At 41.4% G+C, this 24013-nt stretch overlaps 1 protein-coding gene across 2 annotated transcripts in view; it reads left to right on the top strand.

The window, feature by feature from the left end:
* LOC142463092 (uncharacterized) overlaps nt 1–24013 on the top strand; it is a 291163-nt gene that overhangs the window by 116163 nt on the left and 150987 nt on the right. For both annotated transcript variants that reach the window (XR_012787370.1, XM_075565366.1), the window contains exons 21-28: nt 671–840; nt 1232–1391; nt 4432–4511; nt 11417–11597; nt 13549–13704; nt 20975–21108; nt 22812–22970; nt 23547–23718. Coding sequence is in view for 1 of the 2 variants with exons in the window: in XM_075565366.1 (XP_075421481.1) it covers nt 671–840; nt 1232–1391; nt 4432–4511; nt 11417–11597; nt 13549–13704; nt 20975–21108; nt 22812–22970; nt 23547–23718 (1212 nt within the window). In the remaining variant the exon portion in view is untranslated. The remainder of the gene's footprint in view (nt 1–670; nt 841–1231; nt 1392–4431; nt 4512–11416; nt 11598–13548; nt 13705–20974; nt 21109–22811; nt 22971–23546; nt 23719–24013) is intronic.

Raw genomic sequence — 24013 nt, 5'->3', positions numbered from 1 at the left:
GTGTGTAACAGGCTCTATAGTCTCCCCGCTTGCGCACAGCTTCGGTACAGGTAGGGAGCCGGTATTGCTGTTCAGGACGTGCTGACAGGCGCATGCGTGAGCTGCCGTTTTCCTATTGGGCGATATGTCCTTACTCGCTAGTGTACTTAAAGTGAGTGTCCTTAAACCGAGGTATGCCTGTATTGTGTATTTCAGAGAACGCCAATTGTTTTTGTTCATCATCATTCTAAAAGAAGTACTAGATTTGAAATATACAGTGATACTCTAGAACTCTGCACATTGCACACTGTGAGGACACAATTTACACACACAGTTTAGAAAGCGTTCTACCTGCTCAACTACATTTCTATTAGTGGTTGAATAGTTCTACAGAGTGATACATAAACTGTATCAATCTTACCCCTTTATAACTTGAATACATGTACACCACTTAGAAGCATGGTACAGTAGATGGATGAGACATCTCCATGCGATACATTATCATCCTCTGGTCATTTGTGTTGCTCTTGCATGTTCTAACACAAATGTAGCTACAATCAGATAATGGAAGGTACTTTACTGTTCTAGGCTTGCCCAGGACATGTGAAAACGAGAGGTAACTCCATGTATTAGTTCCTGGTAAAACATTGTATAAATAAATACATAACATGGTGCAATCTTTGTTTTTCAGTGTCTAAACTGTTTGGTTGGCAGCCGTGTTTGGAAGTTTCTTACCCTGATTTGGCTAGTGTCTTGCCATTCCCATTGTCCGGGCCAGCAAAAGCATCTATTACGCTAAGAAAACAGGAAAAGGGACTGCGTCAGTATCTTCTAGAGGCTTCATATAGCCACGTTTCTCTGGTAATAGCATGCTATTGGTTAAACAGACATGAAAGAATCTCTGTTAATAATACAATAACGTTTATCACAGTCATCACTCTTAACTGCAAGTAATTCTTGCCTGCTTCATTAGTAAAAGGTTTGAAGCAGAAAGACTTAATAGGATGTAGAATAAAGTATATGAAACAAAGGATCCTTCCTTATAAGTGATAGAGGTCTGAGGATAAAGGACAATAGTGTACACATAGTGTTGCTATTTCTATTTCACATTTTCCCCAAGTATACTGTCATTTATCATATGGAAAATCTACAGTGGTTACCGGCCACACTATTAGTACATTCGTTTTGATACCAGTACATTCCCTGGGTTATTCTCCTGTTATACTGTATATTATTTGTTTCTGTTTTTCAGAAAGATGGCTGGTTTCCAAATGAAGCAACTTTGCACTTTTTCATGGGAACCCCAAAATCAGAGTTTAAGAGGGATGTGGGTATTGACCTACATTATAATGTACAGCTTAGGAAATTCAGGATAAAGCTTCTACATCCAAAGAAGAAGATTCAAATGGATGGTAGGTTTGGTGCTATCAATCTGGTAGGACATGCTAACAAGTTATTTATATTCAGTAAGACCACGGGAATCATGTTTGCAGCTCAAAAAGTGTTTTTTGTTCTATGAAGTCGAATAATTTTTGAACACGTATCCGTGCACTTTCTGCCGCACTCGTTCCCTTGGCATGAATCCTTGAACTGGGGAGTGTGTATAGAAGTACAGATGTAGCACGACTTGTTGTCCTCGGCGCCCAAGACGAATAAGTTTGAGTCCACGGCACTGGCACCGTGTCTGCCGCGATGGAACTGCGGGAGGTCCATGCTTCCGAAGGCTTGCTACATCTGTATGTGAAAAGAAAAAACACACAAAAATAGTGCAATATGTTTCTAATAATTAATACATTAATGGAACTTGGTCAAATCCTGCAGTTTGTACTCACAGGTTCCCAGTCCTTTAAAGCATATCCATATGTCAGTGGCAATACTGTGATCTCTTTAGCTGGTCTAGATGTCTGTACTTTGTAGGTCTATAGGTGTAATACCCTATGGTGTCAGATGTATAAAAGCATATAAGAACTCAGTAACGAGCGCGATCAGCTGGGCACCGGGTTGTTTTCTCCGCTTCTCTCCTCCGCTAGATCCGCGTTACTTGTCTTGTCTGCTCTCTACTCCCGCACTTCTGGGTTGAAGTCCCAGGTGTCTGGCAGGCAACACTGCATGAAGCGCCCCTCACAACAAATGTTTGGCTAGCACTCAACGCATTTCAACGGCGAACAGATTTCATCAGGAGTGTCTGTGGCTGCTCACACTACATTTAAATGCCCATTACAGTCCATTCATTGGTCGTCGCGGGGCTGAATGGGCAGGCTCATTATTAAATAATATATTCATGCTTAAAATGGTAATGTAGAGACGCATAATGTGACCTAACATGGAAGGTCAGACATAATTAATGAAGTCCTCCATACATACATATGAGGAGGTCAACAATACATATACATCTTTAATAAAAGTTTTAATAATTAATAAAATAATCAAATTAACTAGGATGCAAAATTGGCTGAAAGAATAGATGTTATGATCATGTAAAATGTCTATGAATCCTTGGAGTTCAGAGGAGAAATGTGGATGATACATAACCATAATTAAAGAAAGGCATTGAGGTCAAATTCAATATTTAAACCAGATGGTATATTACAGCCTAATTGGTATATCCCAAAAGATTCTCTTTTGATTAAATCCACATTTCTATCACACCCCCCACCCCCTCCACTCCAGTGGGCATGACCGTTTCTTTTTGGTTTATGACCTGTTGGTGGGTCCTAGTCTTCGTGGAGAAATACGTGGAATGCAAAATAGTGCCACGAGGGTTAAGAATGGGGGGAAAAAAAAAACCTGATTTGATGTGGATGATGAAGACTTTGTTTCCAAATGGAATCTGATTTTAGATAAATGTTCACTCGATTTAATGAGATTCATTATTGTTCAGCATCAAAAACATCTGAGCTCATTAGATAAAGAGATTGAAGGAGTGAAGACAGATTGATGTCCATTACACACCATTTTAGATTTTAGTACCAGAAATGCAAATTTACAAATGAATATAGATTTATTAGAGAAATAAATAATTACGGTTAAATCTAAGAAATTCCGGAGAGATCAGAATGACTATTCAAAAGGGATTGAAAGAAGTTGGAATAAAAATAAAAACAAAACTGATTCCAGATCCAGTTTCAATGGGAGCGATCACACAGATCACACAGATCACACAGATCGGTCGGATAGAGAAACTAAAAATGATGAAAAGGAACTGTATAGAGATATTAGATTAGATATATCTAATATCTAAGATTAGAGATATTAGATATTATTAAAATAAAATATAACACCTCAAAAAACATTCTCAAGTAGGCATTCCTTGTGTGACCACCCCCCCGTCAAAATGGTGCCAACTCCATATATATCCTAGATATTTATACCAAAGAAGAAAGGGATTTAGTTGAATTTGGAGCTGTACTTGAGGTAAAAGATCACTTTTTTTAATCATTTACTATATTTGGTCTATTTCCTTTTCGGGAATGAGATAGATAAATACATATCGTGAGGTTTGTATTGTATAACAATATCAAAGTTTATTACGTAAAATTACTTAAACACATAAAAACACTATAATATAATACAAAAAATAAACAATAAATCCCTCAACGTGCGGTCCATATCGCAACCAACATTGCATGAAAAGTATTTTAATCATCAGACAATGCTTCATTATAGGGAACGAAGGCTGACCAATCCTTAATACAGTCCCAAGTTTACTTTTTAAATGTGCAAAAGGGGGATACATTCCATCAATGTCCTACTAGGTGTGCATAAAAAATTGTATATACAGTATAGCTCTGTGTACATGGTCAGTAATACATAAGGTAAATGTAATGCTGTGATGCAGTTATAACTGTATCACATTCTGCAACTCTACGGTTTATTTCTTGTATCCGTCCATCTGCTCTTATTCTGCATATATTTCTGCCTACAGCAAATGTAAGAACTCTGAATAACAAGCTTCTTACAGCTGATGAATAATAAAAACAAACTAACATTGTTGTGGTTGAGAATCAAGACACACACATATACAGTATATATATATATATATATATATATATATATATATATATATATATATATATATATATATATATATATTTATATATATATATGTTTAAAAAAATCAAAAACGAATAGACGATACAGTTCTGTGGCTAAATATGATGTAGAGGTATCTGTACCATGTTAGCCGAGCTTAATAATCAAAAATGAATACTCGATACCGTTCTGTAGCTAACAAAATGCTTTTATTTGTGTGAGCTTTCGAGATACACTGATCTCTTCTTCAGGTATTGTTACATCGCCCGAAGAAGAGATCAGTGTATCTCGAAAGTTCACACAAATAAAAGCATTTCGTTAGCCATAGAATGGTATTGAGTATTTGTTTTATATATATATATAATATATATATAATATATGTTTGAATAACTAGCCTCTGTATCTATTATTTTTTTACAGGAAAGATCGAATGTTCTCGGAATTCTAGAAATGGCCACTTGGAAGTAATATTGGATGACAAGGAAGTGTATTATATTAAGGTTGGTACGCGTGATTATATCGGCAAGAACACATACAGTAATTGGCTGTTTGTTTTAATTAAAAACCACAGAACATAGGGCTGTGTACCCCAGATTACGTTTATTAAAATAATGATTTAGTCTTTATGCTTATAAAAAGGAAAGAGAGAGGTTTTACTAGTTGGCTTCTGCTTTTCTTGTACATTCAGCAATTTAGTAGATAATGTACAGGTAGTCCTCGTTATCCAATGTTTCACTTTACAACGAGTGGCATATCCAACGCTTTACAGTGCAACCCTATGGGCAGTTTTTCGACACTGGAATGCATTATCCAACGTTCGCCTCCACTGATTAACATGGGACTCACTTTACAGCGGTTTCACTACCCAACGCTACTTCCAGAATTGGTCAGCAGAGAAGATAGAGGGAGAGGAATCCCACATACAAGAAACAAAAGCAAATATAGTGCAAATTGCTTTAATTATAAAAAAAACCAGAGAGTAATGCATTTACAAAAGTGTCTTTGAAGGGAGCATTCGGACCACCCTGGGTCAAAACACAGGAACTGGACAGACAGCACTCCCAAAACGGTCCTTGATCCTGCTGCACGGCCGATAAGCAGTCACTGGGCTGAATGATTGGAACCTATTCTAGGCTGAAGTCTCTGTAATGGGAGACTCCGCCCTTCTCGTTTCGCCTGTAATAGACTTCCTCAGGGGCTAATCTGATGGAATATGTGGTCCCCCTCCTTTTTAAATGTTCCGCCGCCGCCCGAAATGCACGTGCGTCGCGTCATCAATAACGTCACAACGCTGTCCGGCGTGTCATCGCGAGTTGACGTCACGACGTTGCTTGGAGTCGAGGCGTTCCATGCATGATCCCCCGGCGGTTTCCTCGTAGCAACGCCAGGTGTTTGTACTGGTGTCATGGAGACTATCAAAAGGCTACCGTACCTGCGCCGCCTTATTGTACATCGTCAGCCATTATCAGGCCGCTAACCACAACTAAACACTGGGATATCCACACGAAAATAGAACAGTAAAGATTGTGCAAATATATACAAAAGCAACAATATTAAATATATAATTACATATATTACAACATAATAAGCAGATCATTAAATTATTAACATCTTCTACAGTACTATACTTAATAATTATTTGAGATAATAGTAGCATCTAAAATAGAAAAAACTAGGTGTTAAAACACGATAGATGCCACATTTAAAAAATACAGATTTTAAAACATATCCTGTCATTGATTCTTAAAGACAATTAATATACATAATGTCCATAATTATAAAATTATACATATGGCTAACCACTAGAATTGTTTGGTATCCAAATCTTCAAATAGGAAGAATAGATAAAAGGCTATAAAAATATAAAATCAATCAAAGTGTGTTCAAACCAATATCTAAAAAATAATAATTACTACAAACCAATATATTGATAACAAATAAAAAAAGGTATATTAATGGTAGTGTATCTTTTAAAACAAAAAGGCATTTATGTCAAAGTTGACATTTAGGGCTGTAGGGTGCAGGGTCTGCAGACGATAGATCCAAAAGGATTCTGTCTTAGACAGTGGGCTCTGATTGGATATGTTTTAAAATCTGTATTTTTTAAATGGACTGAACCGTGAGAGATGTGACACACAGTCCTTGATGACTCCTCACCCATTGAACACCAGCGGTGTAGTTCTGGAAAACTCCCTGCCTTCTCCCTTTGGTTACAGCACCCGTGTACCATCTGTAGAGACCAGCGGCTACCGTTCAGTACTCCAGGGGGTAGCGTGCATGCAGACTGGAGTGATGTCACCGCGCGCAACATAGCGTCCTGACGTGTTTCGTCACCGGTAGTGACTTCATCAGTGGATGGACACGCAGCTCAGGAACTCCCCTAAATAGCCAATGTTGCTAGGCAACGTGACAACAAATGCCATATACGCATGCTATATCAATGAATCATAAAGGGGGAGTGGCTAAAGCCAGTGGCACTAAATTGCAACCAGACCACCTTTAACACATGAAAAACTAATGCAGAAGCTAAGGAGTGATTCAAAATATATAATAATATATATTTGTATAATATATACTTACATATATATACACACACACAATATGTTAAACTTGGACCCTAATTGCAAAGATTATTCAGAAGCTTCAGACAACTCAAAGAAGCATAAAAATGTGTGTGCTGGGTACTACCCACAGAGACAGGAACATGAATAAATGGGTTCAGGAGCAAAAAAAAGTCTGTGACATCATCACATGGGTAAGGAAATAAAAATGGCGGCTGGGGCGGTCATATTGCAAGAAGAAATAACCATCGTTGGACGAAGATGGTACTCAAATGGATTTCAAGAAATATCAAAAGACCAAGACAATGACCACAAATAAGATGGGAGCGAGAAGTTAGCAAATTTGTTGGTGTAGCATGAATAAGAGAGACTTTCAACCACTGAACCTGGAAGATTAGATACCAATGTAGCATACGTTTTTGCTGTCACTGGTGCATTTTGGTGGGGTACTGTAGTGCCGACGAGTATTCTAAAACAAATCTGGGGCAATCGCCAACAAGACCCAGGTACATGCTGGGTACATGCTGGGTACATGCTGCAACATTTCAGTGACATTTCTGCAGACAGACTAATGGCCCATCGGATTAACAGCGGGGGTACCTGGCAGTCTCATTCAAACTGAAGGAGTTAATTCGATGGGCCATTAGTCTGTCTGCAGAAATGTCACTGAAATGTTGCAGCATGTACCCAGCATGTACCCAGCATGTACCTAGCATGTACCCAGCATGTACCCAGCATGTACCTGGGTCTTGTTGGTAATAGCCCCAGATTTTCCAGGGCAAGTTTAAGGCAAGTTTTAGAATACTCGCCTGCGCACCTGTATGTTGTGATATTATACGTCATCACTGCCATTGAATCCTACGAAAGCTCTACGATATTCTGTGCTATAACACAATATTCAGTATTATGTGTAGTCCCGCCTCTGGGCAATTCTAATTATTGTAAGGGGATAATGGCCTTAATGGGTTAACCAGATAGGATGACTCTGGTATTACCCCTCCCCATCAGGTGATGTAGGATGACTGTGCAGAAGGGAAGTCACTTAACCTAACACAACTCATTTCCCAACCCACACGGACAAACCTGAAATCACACAACCATTCCTTGCTAGACTGGATTTTCTCCTCAAATTTTAGCAGAATCCAATCCTCTGGCATCCCTTCCTGATATTTTCAGTGACCATGCAATAGTGTACTGTGTAAAGAAAATCAGATCACCCCAATCAAGCCCTAAAGTTCTCCTCACTAGAACATTTAGAAAGTTTAACCCACTACAGTTTTTGGCTGACCTTACCAACTGCCCTTGGTACAGAATCGACTTAATTCCCGACCCTGATTCTGCTCTCCACTATTTCCAATCCGAGTTCTTAAAACTCTGTGATACCCATGCTCCACTGCGCAGAATAAGGCTTTGGACATGGTCAGGCAGATGGCGCTGAGCCGCGCTGAGGCAGCGGACTTACCCCCGGCACCCTTTATGAGGGGCGACTTTAGGAGGCGCTTCCGCACGCTTCGGCAGGCATGCGGAGGCGGAGGAGACAGATCAATTTAAGTTTTGGCGCTGAGGGGAGCGGAGGGCCGGTCACGTGAGCGGTTCGCCCAATGAGGCCCTCCCCCAGACACGCCCCCGGACGACACGCGCTCTAAGGCCAGGGAAAGCACCCGCTTTCCCTCAGCCTCCGCACGCCTCCGCATGGCTGCAGTCTCTATGGACTCAGCCTAAGAGTACGGGGGGCCCACCGTCTGTGGGTTACAACTGACCTTATAGCACTCTACCATTTCAGGTAGGTAGGTATTCTCCGTAAACGACTTTGCTTCATCTTCTACAAGATAGGGAGTGATGCGTTGTAGAGGCCATCGGCAGGATGTTCAATATGTTCTCTAGTGTTTCCACGCTTCGGAATTGTTGTCCTGCCATTGGGTTCTTGGCTAATTTTCCAGTTCTGTCGCCACGGGAACCAGCACTCCCCATTTTTCATCCGGGCTTGTGACCGGCGTTGGCTGGTTTTACCAGTTCAGGGATGCCTTGTGGAAAAGCTACAAAGTAACTGGCACTACCAAGGATCTCAATCACTACAGATGCCTGCGGAACGTGTGCACAAGGCAAACAAGACGCGCAAAAGCACAATATTACTCTGACAATCTCCACCAAAATACATCAAACCCAGCTAACTTCTGGAAGGTTATCAACAATATATTCCAGCCTCCTAACCATCAACAGCCAAGTAATATCACTAAGGGGGATATTACTCTGACAAACCCCACTGACATTGCAAATGCATTCAATGATTACTTTGTGGGGTGTGCTACTAACTTATTAGCGAAATGCAACCCAAACCACAAACCTGAACCTCATTCTGTCAGTACACCTATAGCCCGACCCTCTCCCAACACTGCCCACAATTTTCAATTTATCCCAGTATCCGAAGAGGAGATTACACAAGCGCTCCTCAAATAAAAACTAAGCAGCCAATGTGGACCTGACTTATTGCAATCTCAGTTCCTAAGACTTGGTGCCCCAGCCATTGCCAAACCTATTGCTTCCATAGTTAACTCTATTCTGTCCACATGCCATATCCATAAGACCTGGAAAACTACCAGAGTTGTCCCAATCTTCAAAAGTGGGGACAAAAACACTGTCTCAAACTACAGGCCAATCTCTCTTCTCCCAATACTATGCAAAGTCATGGAAAAATGTGTTCACTCCCAATTAAGCGATTGCTATACCAAGACAAATTTCCCTAGCCAATTCCAATCTGGCTTTCGCCCCAAACACTCCACGGTATCTATGGTATGGTAACAACCCTGCTAAACGTTTATAATGAAATCCAGTGTGGAATGGAACGGGTACAACTCACTGGAGCAATATTCCTAGATTTTTCAAAGGCTTTTGATACTGTTGATCATGTTATCTTCCTTAACAGACTCCAGCGCTCTAGAATAGGGAAGCATGCTTTAAAAATAAACTGGTTTCATTGCTACCTATCAGCTCAGTGGTCATCAATGATCTTCCTACAGCTTGTAAGGGAGCTTCAATACACATGTATGCAGATGACACAATCTTATATGCGCACAGCCATAGCCTCCCTGACCTTGAACACATACAGTACTAACTTTTTGAGACTTGAAAATTGGATTTCCCCAAAACAAACTGTTTTTAAACACTGACAAGACTATAACAATGTTACCAAGGATACATTTTTGTATCTCCAGATCAGAACCAACGCTAAAACCACCCTAACTCCTGTTACTAGTTTTAAATACTTAGGTATATGGTTTGACTCCCATTTAACATTCAGGATGCACATTGATACCCTGACATCCAAGACCTATGCCAGACTAGGTGTACTTTACAGGAACAAATTCTCCCTAAGTCTGCTGGTCAGAAAGCGTATCGCACAGCAGATGCTATTGCCAATTATTGACTATGGGGACATAGTATACGGCTCGGCACCCCAAATCCACCTTAGCAAACTTGACACCCTCTACAATTCAATATGCCGTTTTGTTCTCCAATGCAACTACAACACACATCACTGCAAAACGCTCACAGAACTAGATTGGTCATCACTTGAGTCTAAACGCAAAGTTCATCTTTCCTGTTTTACCTTCAAATACTTTCTGGGCAAGCTACCCGTCTATCTGAACAAGCTCCTCACCCCTACCACATGCAGCACTTATCTGAGATCTGACTCCAGAAGACTGTTCATGGTCCCAAGGTTCAGCAAAGTATCCAGCCGCTCCTCCTTCTTTTACCGTGCACCCCAAAACTGGAACAGCCTACCGGAGACTCTCACTGTCTAAGTTATTTCAAAACTAAGGCTGTCTCACATTTTTATCTGGTCTGTAACTGTTACATACTCCCATAATATATATTATCTCTAACTGTGCATGCAATGTCTTGTATATACTGTATACCCTGTTCACTTATGTAACTGTATTTGTAACCATGTATTATTTGTCATCATAACTCTAAGCCCAGGACATACTTGAAAACGAGAGGTAACTCTCAATGTATTACTTCCTGGTAAAACAATTTATAAATAAATAAAATTGCCACTCCCTTGTGTCTCTTGTGGCCAGTGATGTCACCATAGGGAGATAGAAGCTTATATATAACTCCACCCAATGTTCTGCAAAAAGGATCCTTGGAGTTCTGGCAGAGAGCCTCACTGTAAGTCCTGTAAATATGTTTAAGTGTATAATTATGTATATTAAGATTGTCCCTGTTTATTATTTTCAGTTGGGCAATGTGCCCTATATAGCTAGCGCCTATAGTAATGGCCCAAGATTGTTCTCATGCGGGAAAAGGAGAAAGCATGTTCTTAGCAGGAGTTCTCAGAGCAGTAACACATAATTGGATCGGCCCCACCGGAAGCTCCTTAGTAAACTCACAATCCAATATGCATGGACAAGGTATGCAGTACACAGTAATGGGATACTAATCCCAGAAAGCAGAGCGGATTCCCAATGGTGGCTCACTTGAGATGGGGCATTATAGACACTATGCAAGAGATTGTCAATCCAACCAATACTAAGGAAAATAAGCATAAGTATCTCTCCAGCGTACCAGCGGTAGTAGCACAGAGTAACTATATGATTTGCCACCAATTAATATGTCTAATATAAATTCTGTCCCTGTATGGCGAGCCTTATAAACGGATGCTGAATAAAGCTTCTTTGTGTACTATAAAAGTACCTGCTGACCATCCTTATTCTGTGTGCATATCCACGCCCAGCCTGCACCGACCCAGCACCCTGCCGTGCACTGTGTATAGTCAATTCGATGTAAACTCCTATAGAGCCGGGCAAGGAGGGTAACATATATTTCTGTTATTTTCGCAGGGAATGACAGATTCCCAAACAGTGGGTGGAGAACAAAGATACACAGCACAGGCGGAAGTCAAGCTAAGTAAGAATGGAGGCCCCATCATTCTCTCTGGAAACATCACCAAGCAGCTTGGCAAGAAGATGGCTTTCACAATTGCCCTGAATAATGTATTGAAGGATACAGCATTTCTTTCAGGTTTGAAAAATAAAATTGTAGTTAGTTAATTGTTCCATTTAAAGAATAAATAATGTCCAGTACTGTTTGATATCCTATGGAAAACAGAATGTTGTATATACCGCTGTAGTCATTTATAAGAACTCAGTAAATAGGATTATTCAAATGGTCTCCTTTCGGGGTAAGGTGCAAAGGGCTAATAACTTCAATAATGGTTAATGGTGCTTATAATGGAAGGAGAAGTCTGCAGGAAAGCAGACGATAATAGTCTGGAATTTGGAGTCTAGGGACATTTAGCACTGAGCTTACCAGGAAGTGCCTTTTCCGCTGGAAGTTTTGCCAAGAGTCAAACACCTGGGAAATTATGGATGGCAGTGAAAATGCTGATGGTTGCTTATATCACACATCATGGCAGTTAATGTCCAAATTCGGCAATACAAGAATTACATTGTAATGATAATATTCTGACTTCAAAGAATGAGGCTTCTGCTATAAGTGAATAAGGCTCACTCCAAATCACAAGGACTTCACAGGCCTAAAATATAATGGGAGTGCTTTCCACATACCCTGCCTTTTTTGTTTGTGAAACATGATGAACACATTAGTAATTAGGTAGTCCAGTGTTTTTCAGCAGGGGTTCCCCGGGTATCCCTAAAGGGTTGCCTGCTTTTTTCAGGTAGTTTCAAAATGGTACCAAATACAGAAGAATTTACAATGCAGCTGATCTCAGACGCGCTATTAGAGAGGGTTGGGGTTCCTTACAATGCAGCTGATCTCTGACGCGCTATTAGAGAGGGTTGGGGTTCTCTACAATGCATCTGATCTCAGACGCGCTATTAGAGAGGGTTGGGGTTCCTTACAATGCAGCTGATCTCAGATGCGCTATTAGAGAGGGTTGGGGTTCCTTACAATGCAGCTGATCTCAGACGCGCTATTAGAGAGGGTTGGGGTTCCTTACAATGCAGCTGATCTCAGACGCGCTATTAGAGAGGGTTGGGGTTCCTTACAATGCATCTGATCTCAAATGCACTATTAGAGGGGGGTTGGGATTTTTCAGAATGTCACAATATAATTATTGGGTTCCTTAACCAAAAAAAGTTTTAAAAAACCCCACTGGAATAGTCATTAAGGATGGACAGCGGCACGGGTTGGAAATCCCACGTTCGCAAACTTCGAAGTCTTTTCAAATGTCAGAGTCGAACTTTGAAACTAAATTTTTAACCTGTGTGAAATACATCTGACATTAATGTTTTTCTGGGTTTTTTTTAGTACTTTTGGGTTTGCGAAAGAAAAGCATGCAAATTATACACACGTTTTTTCCCATCATTTTTTTTACAGAAACCAAAATCAATTCTGGCAAAACACCAACACATTATTAGACGCAAAACACCAGTGACATTGCCCAACCTTAGTACTGGTCTTGTTTGTTCAAATGTCAGTTCTAGAAGGGAAGCCCAAGATTAAATGAATCCAACAAAGCATGGCAAATTCACATTATTTGCATTACTACTTAGATAAAAGGTATTCAATAACTCAGTAGTGTAAGGTCAGTAACTATACAAAACGTGTGTTGTTTTTTCAGCCACATCCTATAAAGATGAACACACAGTGCCAGAAGTTAAGCAAGTCCTTTTGATGTGAGGCACATACACTACATCATTATATGCAACTAAACTGAGTCACAAATTACACCCATTTAGAATCTTAAAAATTGGCCACTGTTTGCCAACATACTGTAACACTGTAGATCAGGAATGGCCAACTCCAGTCCTCAAGGGCCACCAACAGATCAGATTTTTAGGGTATCCCTGCTTCAGCACAGGTGGCTCAATCAGTGGCTCAGTCGAAGCAGGGATATCTCTAATACCTGGCCTGTTGTTGGCCCTTGAGGATTGGAGTTGGCCGCCCTGCGCTAGATGATGGATGGCATTGGTATTGTATGCATGAGGTGTTGGTTTTCTTTCTGATGCAGTGCATCTTGACAAGAAAGTGGATGACAAAATGAAGCAGTACTCATTGGAAGGGGAAGCTTTTGTTCCAGGAGTGTTCGGGTCGCACGCCCTTGGACTTCTGCAGCAGCGAGGACATTTGTGGTCAAATGCCATGAGGATCAAATATGGACTTTTAGGTATTGGTTATTTACTCGTAAAACAGATATTTAGGAGCTGTGTATGTAGCATTTAAGAAGGGAATTAAGATGCTTATCAAATAAGTTTTTTTTTACTTGCGGCTGTGACAAATGTACAAACCTCGTTAATCATTTTGTTGTAGTTTTGATGCAGATCTGTTAGCTGTTGCAGGCATTTCTTTTTTGGACACTCCAAACAGATAAAAATGTAAAGACAGAACGTAATTCCTCCCATAATAATAATGACTCAAGTAACTCTTCCAACTATTGCAGGATAGGTGCAAAGTGCATTCGACACACTGACTGCATGGTACATCTGTTCTTTGAGGATCAGTCAATGGTAAAAGTGCCATTTGTGGCGCTTGATACATGGGATCAGACTGCATGAACTGCCGGGGCAAATATGCCATGGCACAATAACCTCATGGATTTTGGAGAGGGTGTTGGCATATTGAGAGCAAGCTAGGGCTAACATTTTTATGGCGAGCTAAAAATGGGGTCAGTACTACAGTTAAACGCAATACTCCTACAATGAGATCATAGGGTGTTCTTCATGAAGTCTCAAAATTGATTATAACACCCGAACGGGAGTTAACTCCTCATTCAAGTCAGTAAGAGTTAACCCCTGCGTGGGTGTGCTAGTCCATAACACAGCTCGATGAATCTGGAGGGTAGAGCCATTGTTACAGGTCTGTAAGAATCACAGCTGCTTAACTCCTCCCCTTAACCCATTGAATCCCAAATAGAGAAATACAGCCCCACTTTAACCTTTACACGGCTAGCGGGCAGACTGAAGAAGACACCCCTCTAGAAGTGAAGGGATGCTGTTAAACTTTGGAGAGTGTGGAGAGATGCTGAATCTGCTTCTTTTGGTGGTACTGTAGGAGGGTCATTTTTTCCCATCACATAAAATGCTGCTTTAAATTTCATTTAAAATTGATTACATTATTTCATGCTCATATTTTCACCGCAGAGATCACATTTCTTGGCATGGATGTTACCTTATAAAGTTCATTTATCGTTTATCTTGTGCTTGGCTTGTTCCGGGGAATCATTAGCTCTATTTTATAACACCACTCGGCCGCCAGATTTTGCTCAAGTTCAGCAAGATCAGTGCTGTCAAATCAACTTTTGTCATACAATTTTGATCCATTTCTGCTCTCGAGTTCACCACCCTTAATAGTGTTCCAGAGGGCACTCTTCTTAGAGAATTAGGATACAATAGGATGCAAATATATTCCAATTACATTTGTTTAAACTTGAGAACTAATTGAAATGAGCAGCCCATGTTGGCACCAAACCTGCCTCGAAGGTGACTGCTGCTGAGAGTTCCTTATCCCAAACTTTGGCTTCTTTTTGGATTCTTTGAAAGGGGTCCGGTCCTGTACACACATTGTAAATCAGGAAGAGGAGGAGGTCCCTTGTGCAAACGGCTTTTGTTTTAGAAACCTTAGCAGTATTGAGTTGTCCTCCTTTGCAGCCACGTCCACGTGGGTGCTCCGCTTCACCACTAGTGTCCTCCCAATTTATTTATTTATTTATTTATTTATAAAATATTTTACCAGGAAGTAATACATTGAGAGTTACCTCTCGTTTTCAAGTATGTCCTGGGCACAGAGTAAAACAAATAATACATGGTTACAAATACAGTTACATAAATGAACGAGGTATACATTTATATACAAGACATTGCATGCACAGTTAAAGAAAATATATATTATGAGCGTATGAAACAGTTACAGACCAGATTAAAGTGTGAGACAGCCTTAGATTTGAAAGAACTTAAGCTGGTGGTGGATATGAGAGTCTCTGGTAGGTTGTTCCAGTTTTGGGGTGCACGGAAGGAGAAGGAGGAACGTCCGGATACTTTGTTGAGTCTTGGGACCATGAATAGTCTTTTGGAGTCTGATCTCAGGTGATAGGTACTGCATGTGGTAGGGGTGAGGAGCTTGTTCAGGTAGCTGGGTAGCTTGCCCAGAAAGTATTTGAGGGTGAGACAGGAAAGGTGAACTTTGCGCCTAGACTCTAGTGATGACCAATCTAGTTCTTTGAGCATTTCGCAGTGATGTGTGTTGTAGTTGCATTGGAGAACAAAGCGACAAATTGAATTGTAGAGGGTGTCAAGTTTGCTAAGGTGGGTTTGAGGAGCCGAGCCATATACTATGTCTCCATAGTCAATAATTGGCATTAGCATCTGCTGTGCAATACGCTTTCTGACCAGGAGACTTAGGGAGGATTTGTTCCTGTAAAGTACCCCTAGTTTGGCATAGGTCTTGGTTGTCAGGGTATCAATGTGCATCCCGAATGTTAAGTGGGAGTCAAACCATAAGCCCAGGTATTTAAAACTAGTGACAGGTGTTAGGGTGGTTTTAGCGTTGGTTCTAATCAGGAGCTCAGTCACTGGAAGCTTTACAAATTTAGTCTTGGTCCCAAATACCATTGTTACAGTCTTGTCAGTGTTTAAAAACAGTTTGTTTTGGGAAATCCAGTTTTCGAGTCTCAAAAAGTCAGACTGAAGTATGTGTTGAAGGTCAGAGAGGCTATGGCTGTGTGCATACAGGATTGTGTCATCTGCATACATGTGTATTGAGGCTTCCTTACAAGCTGTGGGAAGATCATTAATGAACACTGAGAAGAGTAGGGGCCCCAGAACAGAGCCTTGCGGGACACCACAGGTGATATCCAGGGGGTTGGAGTTAGAGCCTGAGATGGACACATGTTGGGATCTTCCTGATAGGTAGGACTGAAACCAGTTTAAAGCATGTTTCCCTATTCCAGAGCTCTGGAGTTTGTTAAGCAGGATAGCATGATCAACTGTGTCAAAAGCCTTAGCAAAATCTAGGAATACTGCACCAGTGAGTTGTCCCCGTTCCATTCCACACTGGATTTCATTGCAAACTTTTAGCAGGGTAGTTACGGTGGAGTGTTTGGGACGAAACCCAGACTGGAATTGGCTAGGGAAATTTGTCTTGGTGTAGAACTCGCTTAATTGGGAGTGGACACATTTTTCCATAACTTTGGATAGAATTGGGAGAAGTGAGATTGGCCTGTAGTTTGAGACAGTGTTTTTGTCCCCACTTTTGAAGATTGGGACAACTCTGGCAGTTTTCCAGGTCTTCGGGATATGGCCTGCAGACAGGATAGAGTTGACTATGGACGCAATTGGTTTGGCAATGGCTGGGGCACCAAATCGTAGGAACCTAGATTGTAGTAAGTCGGGTCCACATTGGCTGCTTAGTTTTAGTTTGAGGAGCGCTTGTGTAATCTCCTCTTCAGATACTGGGCTAAATTGAAAATTGTGGGCAGTGTTGGGAGGGGGTGGGACTATAGGGGTACTCCCAGGATGAGATTCAGGTTTGGGGTTTGTGCTGCGTTTCGCTAATAAGTTAGTGGCACACCCCACAAAGTAATCATTGAATGCATTTGCAATGTCAGTGGGGTTTGTCAGAGTAATATCCCCCTTAGTGATATTACTTGGTTGTTGATGGTTAGGAGGCTGGAATATATTGTTGATAACCTTCCAGAAATTAGCTGGGTTTGATGTATTCTGGAGGAGATTGTCAGAGTAATATTGTGCTTTTGCATGCCTTGTTTGCCTTGTGCACACGTTCCGCAGGCATCTGTAGTGATTGAGATCCTTGGTAGTGCCAGTTACTTTGTAGCTTTTCCACAAGGCATCCCTGAACTGGTAGAGGCCCCCCGTACCCTTATTTTGCGTAGTGGAGCATGGGTATCGCAGAGTTTTAAGAACTCGGATTGGAAATAGTCGAGCGCAGAGTCAGGGTCGGGGATTAAATCGATTCTGTGCCATGGGCAGTTGGTAAGGTCATCCAGAAACTGTTGTGGGTTAAAGTTTTTAAATGTTCTAGTGAGGAGAACTTTGGGGCTTGAATGGGGCGTTTTAATTTTCCTTACACAGTACACTATTGCATGGTCACTGAAAATGTCAGGAAGGATGCCAGAGGATTGGATTCTGCTGGGGTTTGAGGAGAGAATCCAGTCTAGCAAGGAATGGTTATGCGACTTCAGGTTTATTCGTGTGGGTTGGGAAATGAGTTGCGATAGGTTAAGTGACTTGAGTTGTATCTGGATTTTGTGGTTTTTAGGGTCAAGCCAATTGAAGTTGAAATCCCCAAGAACTAGCAGCTCACTCTTCTCATTCAGAGATGAAATGGAGGCAAGAAATTGGGTGATATCAGTCAAGGATTGTAGAAGGGCTTTAGGGGGGCGGTAGATGCCAGCAAGCAAGATGGGCTTAGAAAAGGGGAGGCAGATTTTGCCAACTAGAGTTTCAAAAGAGGGTGGACTTGGTGGGCAATGTAGCAGTGTAAATTGTAAGGTGTCTGCAATATAAAATAACACCCCTCCTCCTCTCTTTGACCTATCTCTCCTAAAAATGGAGTATCCCTGAATGGCGATATTTGCATCAGGGGTTTTAGAGGATAGCCATGTTTCTGTAAGAACGATGGCTTTGGGTTTATGCATAAGGCACCATGCCCTTAGTTCGTCTAGTTTGGGCAGCAATATCTCTTTTTGGAAATCTCTTATCAATAGAAATAGCCGTGTTAGTTCAGTTTCGATAGTGCAGAATAAATGAGTACTTCAGTATTAGGTGCTACCTTTTTGAAGTGAAACTTCTTTAGTGGGACCAAATCGCTGTTTCTGGTGACGGGAGTGGGTTATGGAAATGACGTCAGTGCTGGCAGATGAAGCCGTCAGCCACGCACTTACCTCCATGCCCACAGTCCATCTCTGCGCAGGCGGCTCGGCACGCACATGCGCTGTAGACGTCTCTCACGCCGTCAGCGCACAAGCGCACAGCAGGGTCCTCCGACCTTTGCGTATGCGCAGAAGAATACTCCGGCCGTTCACCGGCGTGCATGAGCAGGGGGCTCTGGAGCGCGGCAGACGTCAGCGTGTCGCGCTTGGGCAGCAGCAACACCAGAGGAGAAGAGGACACGGAGCCGGACAAGTGGCCCTGCACCTAATACTGAAGTACTTATTTACTCTGCCCTATAGAGAAATAAGCAAGACAAAAGCACACACGGACCATGAATTCTCGTGCAGTGACTGGTTCCAGCTGTCATGAATAGACTGGAGCAGCATTCACCAAGTGCAACTCTTACTACTTACACTACTTCCCTCATCTAATGCTACTACCACGTATTGCATTTAAAGTACATCATAAGTTACATGCAAGTTGTGATACCTTTTAAAGGGCCCACAAAAGGATACATGAACGTAGGGGTATGTACGAAGAGTTCACAACTCCACAGGTCTCCTGATTGACTGTTGTAATAATATATCATTTTAAGCAGCTACAACCCAGTATTATAATTGGATTTGCTGTGTTAGTATAGTATCCCAATGCTATAGATGAGTCCCTCAAGTATTGCAGAAATATCCTTGTACCAGTCATATACGCAAATTCTGTATTTGGTTAAATAGAAAATGACCTTTCAATATTAGCACTATCCCAAATTAGACAAGCATATTCCAACGTCACTCGGTGTCCAGTATTGTTTTCTCAGATTATATTACATTTCCATCCTCCTTTTTCATTTTAATGTATATTGCATACAATAGTTTCATTGACTATTTACATGTTGCTGCATAGTGTTGTGTGTACAGTGTGTCTTCAGTTTTATTTCACACACTTTTGTTTTCGTGGTTTTCTCACATTTTCAGGACATTTCCACGAAAGTTCGCATTGCTCAGAATGTTGCCATTTTTTGCCAGAATTTCATCACACAGACACAATGTAGCAAAAATGGCAGTGTATATAAAAGGCAAGTTCACAATGCAATTCTTCATTTAAGTAAATGGAGAACCTCATTATGAACGTGTGGGTGGAGCTCTGCTTTGTATCTCTGCCCTAGAGGAGACCGACACTGTGAAGAAATTGTTTGTCTGTGTTGTGTTGGCTGCACACGCCGGATTCTCCTCGCCTGAGGCCGTTTCCCCGCACTTTGGAACTGTAGTATATAAGAGGCCACAGGACCTTACATATTGACTTGGCAAATTTTTTTTGCTGAACTTGCCAATTTTACCCACATTTTTATAGGTAAAAAAAAAGGGCAAATGTCTGTTTTCTAAACTTTAGCGAACATTTCACTCATCTCAATTGCTGAAGGAGACAGGGGCTTTTTCTCCACCGTATTTACCCTGCTCCTCTTTATTATATCCTATTAAACCCTTTCCTTGTGTATCCCAAGCTATATGCTAGAACAGGGGAGCGCAAACTTTTTAAGCTGCGCCCCCCTGGCTGGCGTCCCCAGGTCTCGCACCCCCTCTCATACCTTCCAGATGCGTCAAATGACGCTCCGGGGTCGCGTGACGTCACATCGCGTGACGTCACATCACGTGACCCGCTGCATCATTTGACGCCAGCGACATCACGTCACGACACTGCGGCGTCATTTGACGCCGCTTTGCCATGGAGACGAGTCTGATTCCAGGTAAGTTTCCTTGTTGCAGGGGCCTGACGCGATCCCCGGCATTAAATTAAATGCCTGGGGGAAGAGCGCGGGACTTCTGCAACCGCCAGCGCCCCCCCAGACAAATCTCCTGCCCCCCTGGGGGGTGCACCCCCCCCCAGTTTGCACACCGCTGTGCTAGAACACCATAAATATAAAAAGTCAAGACCATTTCAATACAAGATAAATACCAAGGGATGCCAACCTACTATGTATGTATATCTGTATTTATAAAGCACCCTCTATGTATATATAGTGCTTCACTACTATACTGTACCTTCCCACTAACAGACTCAATGGTCCACAGATCTGTCCTGCTGGACGACAAAAACATATTACCTGCTTAGTGTTAAAGGGTCAACATTAGCTAAAAAAAAAGGTCATTATAAAAACAATGTTGTTTATTCCTCACGTTCTGCAGTGGTTTAATGTACCCCTTCCTATGTTTAGATGCATCTAAGGCCGCGCTTATAGTGCTGGCGATGGCGGCGCGAGCGATGACGTCACCTTTCGCCGTCGCCACCCGCGAAAGTTATAATTTAAATTTCAGCGACGTCGCTAGCGACGGGTTCATTGATTGGTTCAGACAGTCACATGTGGCGACAGTCTCTGAAAAATCAAATTTACCCGGCTTCCAAATTTTGGGTCGCTCCGTTGCTCTGTCGCCCATCGCGCTTACTATAAGCGCTCGCGACGGAGTCAATTGTTTTGGAGCGACGTCGCCGTTGCCATCGCGGGCACTACAGTATAAGCGCAGCCTAAGACAAATGGTGTTTTCCTGATGTTTAAAACAGGTGATGCAAAACATCTTCGACATGAGTGTGACGCTGGCCAGAAAATTAAAGTGGAGACGGATTCCCATGAGACGTACAGGGTTGACTTGGAGCATGAATTTCACTGCACCCAGATCCAGTCCTTTAATCACAAGGTATAACATGTACAGTATAGCCTTAGTTTTGGTGAATTATATCATGCAAGTATATTTACAAGAGTCACTTCATTAAAGGTCATGACAAGAACTGCTTAGCATTGGGCTGCAGTCTCCTCCAGCGTATTGACTTCAGGGAACAGATCCAGCCAGCCTTGCTTTGTAACCTCCTGTTCTCTATAGGAACACGGCTACCACTTAGGAATATTTAGTAAGAACTTTAAATAAAAAAGGGCTCTCCATCAACTTCACTTATATTTGAAGAGGCAGTCCAAATCGGCACATAAAATAAATATATATATTAGTTTTAATATATACAGCCTTTGATTACCAATTACCTAAGCTGCCGATCTATTCATTCTACTGTGATTGAAGATCCTGCTTCCCAGGGTTCACTAAATGGCCGCCTTTCAGTTTCAATCAATCCTTCAGTCAGCAGCTACAATATATTCTTATATTACTACGGTAACATTATCTATTGTTACAGTTTGCAGCTCAAACTGATGGGAATATTAGCAACAAATAATCACGAACAGGAAAGTGTTGCAAAGATCTTGCACTGCTGGGGAAGTGTGCTAAAGCCTGCTATAGAAATCAAAAGATGCTCAGTATATTACAACTCATTAAAAATGATATTAGGATTTGAAAAAAAATGTCGTTAATATTATCTAATACTAAGAACTGATTGTTTTTTGTGAAACGCGTAGGATATTGCACGGATTGATCCTTTTAAAATGCATAGACTATTACCAGCTCGAATGGGCATAGTTGCAATCCAGAGGTTCTCTTCCTATAGCCAACCAGTTTTATTTAGATTTTTTTTTAGTCCGTTTAAAAACTGAGTTTGTTGATTTATCATGGAAATTGAAGAGATAAATTTATTGACTGATTTTAGCAATTGTGAAACTTTCCGGGTAACATGGTAATTCATTAACATGTTCTCATATCCATGGCATAATAGTTTGCTGGCTAATTATAATCAATGAAATATAACAAAAAAGAAACAAATAATAATCATTGTTACCTACAATGTACAGCTCAACCCCCTTATAACGCTGTGCTTGGGGTCCAAAGAATCATATCGCGTTATAAGCGGATCACGTTAGAAATAATGTACAATTGTATGCGTTGTACAATAAAGTATTTAAGATACCAATAATCGTGTTGTAAAGCAGCGGTGCGCAAAGTGGGGGGTGCGACTCCCAGGGGGGGCGGGAGATTGTGCTGGGGGGGCGCGGGCTGTTGCAGAGGCCCCGCGCTCTTCCCCCAGGCATTTAAATTAAATGCCGGGGGATCGCGTGAGGCCTCTGCAACTGTTTACTTACCGGGATTCAGCCGTCTGTGTTGCGTCGCCATGGCAACGCGGCGTCAATAGACGCCGCGGCACCATGTGACCTGACGTCACACGCCCACGCAGCGTCATCTGACGCGGCTGAAGGAAGGCAGGGGGGCGCGAGAGCCGGGGGCAGAGAGACGGGGGCGCAGCACAAAAAGTTTGCGCTCCCCTGTTGTAAAGTATTCATACATACAAAAATTGGGAGCCACACTTGCATCGCGTTATAAGCGGATTCGCGTTGTAACGGATCGCGTTATAACAGGGTTGAGCTGTATTTATTTGCAATACTCCTCCTGTAGTTAGAATAACTTCAGATAGATGGTTATATACAGATCAGACTACAATAATAGAAACATGTTTTGTACAGGTACACTTACATCATGAAGAAAGTGTACCTCATGTACAGTCTCACCTGGAGATGAGCTATGGAAAGCATTGGGACGAAATCAATAACAAGAAGAAATTATTCATCAGCCAAACCTTCAAAAATGATTCTAATCCATCAACATCCAGCTACTTTATGGAGGTACAGATTTTTTTAAATGAAATAGCTGCAATAGATATTGCAATGCCTCACAAAGCAATGGGAGCAAAGGGCCATGGGGCATATAGCCCAAGTCGAACTAAAAGCAGCAACACCAGATGCTGGATCCTTATCTTTTCTACTGTGAACTCTAGAATGATCTGCTATTGTTAGAAATGATGGGGTTGAAAATCGTCTTCTTTTTCTTTTCCATTGCCATTATTTCACAAGGGAGCAAAAAAATAATAATCTATATAATACACAATTTTTGCAGTCATTGGTATTGTGGAGTGATGCTTAAATCCAGGGTCCTGTTACTGCTAAATATATTACAATTATCGGTGTTCCGTTAAATGAAATACGTACAGTTTCTTTGTTTTATGGGATAAGCGAAATGCGTCGGCATGGGACCAAGGAGACAGTGTTGAATGAAGCGCAACATATTAACATACAGTACAGTATTTAATTCTAAATATTCCTTGTTAACATACCATTGGTGAAGGGACCTTATACTGTATGTTGATTTGTCCACATATATAATTTTGTTACCCTAAAACTACTTTGCAATCTTAATTTAAGTTCACATTGCAAGTTGCTGAGAAGCAGGTGAATTATCGGACACAACTATTACATTCTCATTCTGCGCTGGAGATGAACACGAACTTCAAAGTGCAGTACAACGACCGAATGCCATTTGTAGCTGGACTGCAGTGGAAGGATGCATCGAAACATGACCTCAGGAAATGGGAAGGTACAGATAATGCATGTGTGTCACATATAATCTTAGAAGAAGAAAATAGAAGTATGTGGACCTAGGAATTACTATAATTAGTACTGTAACTAAATGAGCTGTGTTTTGTGTGTAACAGACTCTGTTAAAACCACAAGGAAAGTTTATTGACCCCCCCAAGAGGTACAACAGATAACACAAATGTATCGGAAAGAAGAAGAGAGAATATATTGGTAGTGGGGGCGCTAAGCCTCCAAATGGGGCTCTATCATCTACCAAATAGCAGAAATAGGGAAGAAATACACTGATAACAGAT

The sequence above is a fragment of the Ascaphus truei genome, chromosome 11 (assembly GCF_040206685.1).
Source record: "Ascaphus truei isolate aAscTru1 chromosome 11, aAscTru1.hap1, whole genome shotgun sequence".
Classification (NCBI taxonomy): Eukaryota; Metazoa; Chordata; class Amphibia; order Anura; family Ascaphidae; genus Ascaphus; species Ascaphus truei.
This window is presented reverse-complemented; position numbering and strand designations above follow the sequence as displayed.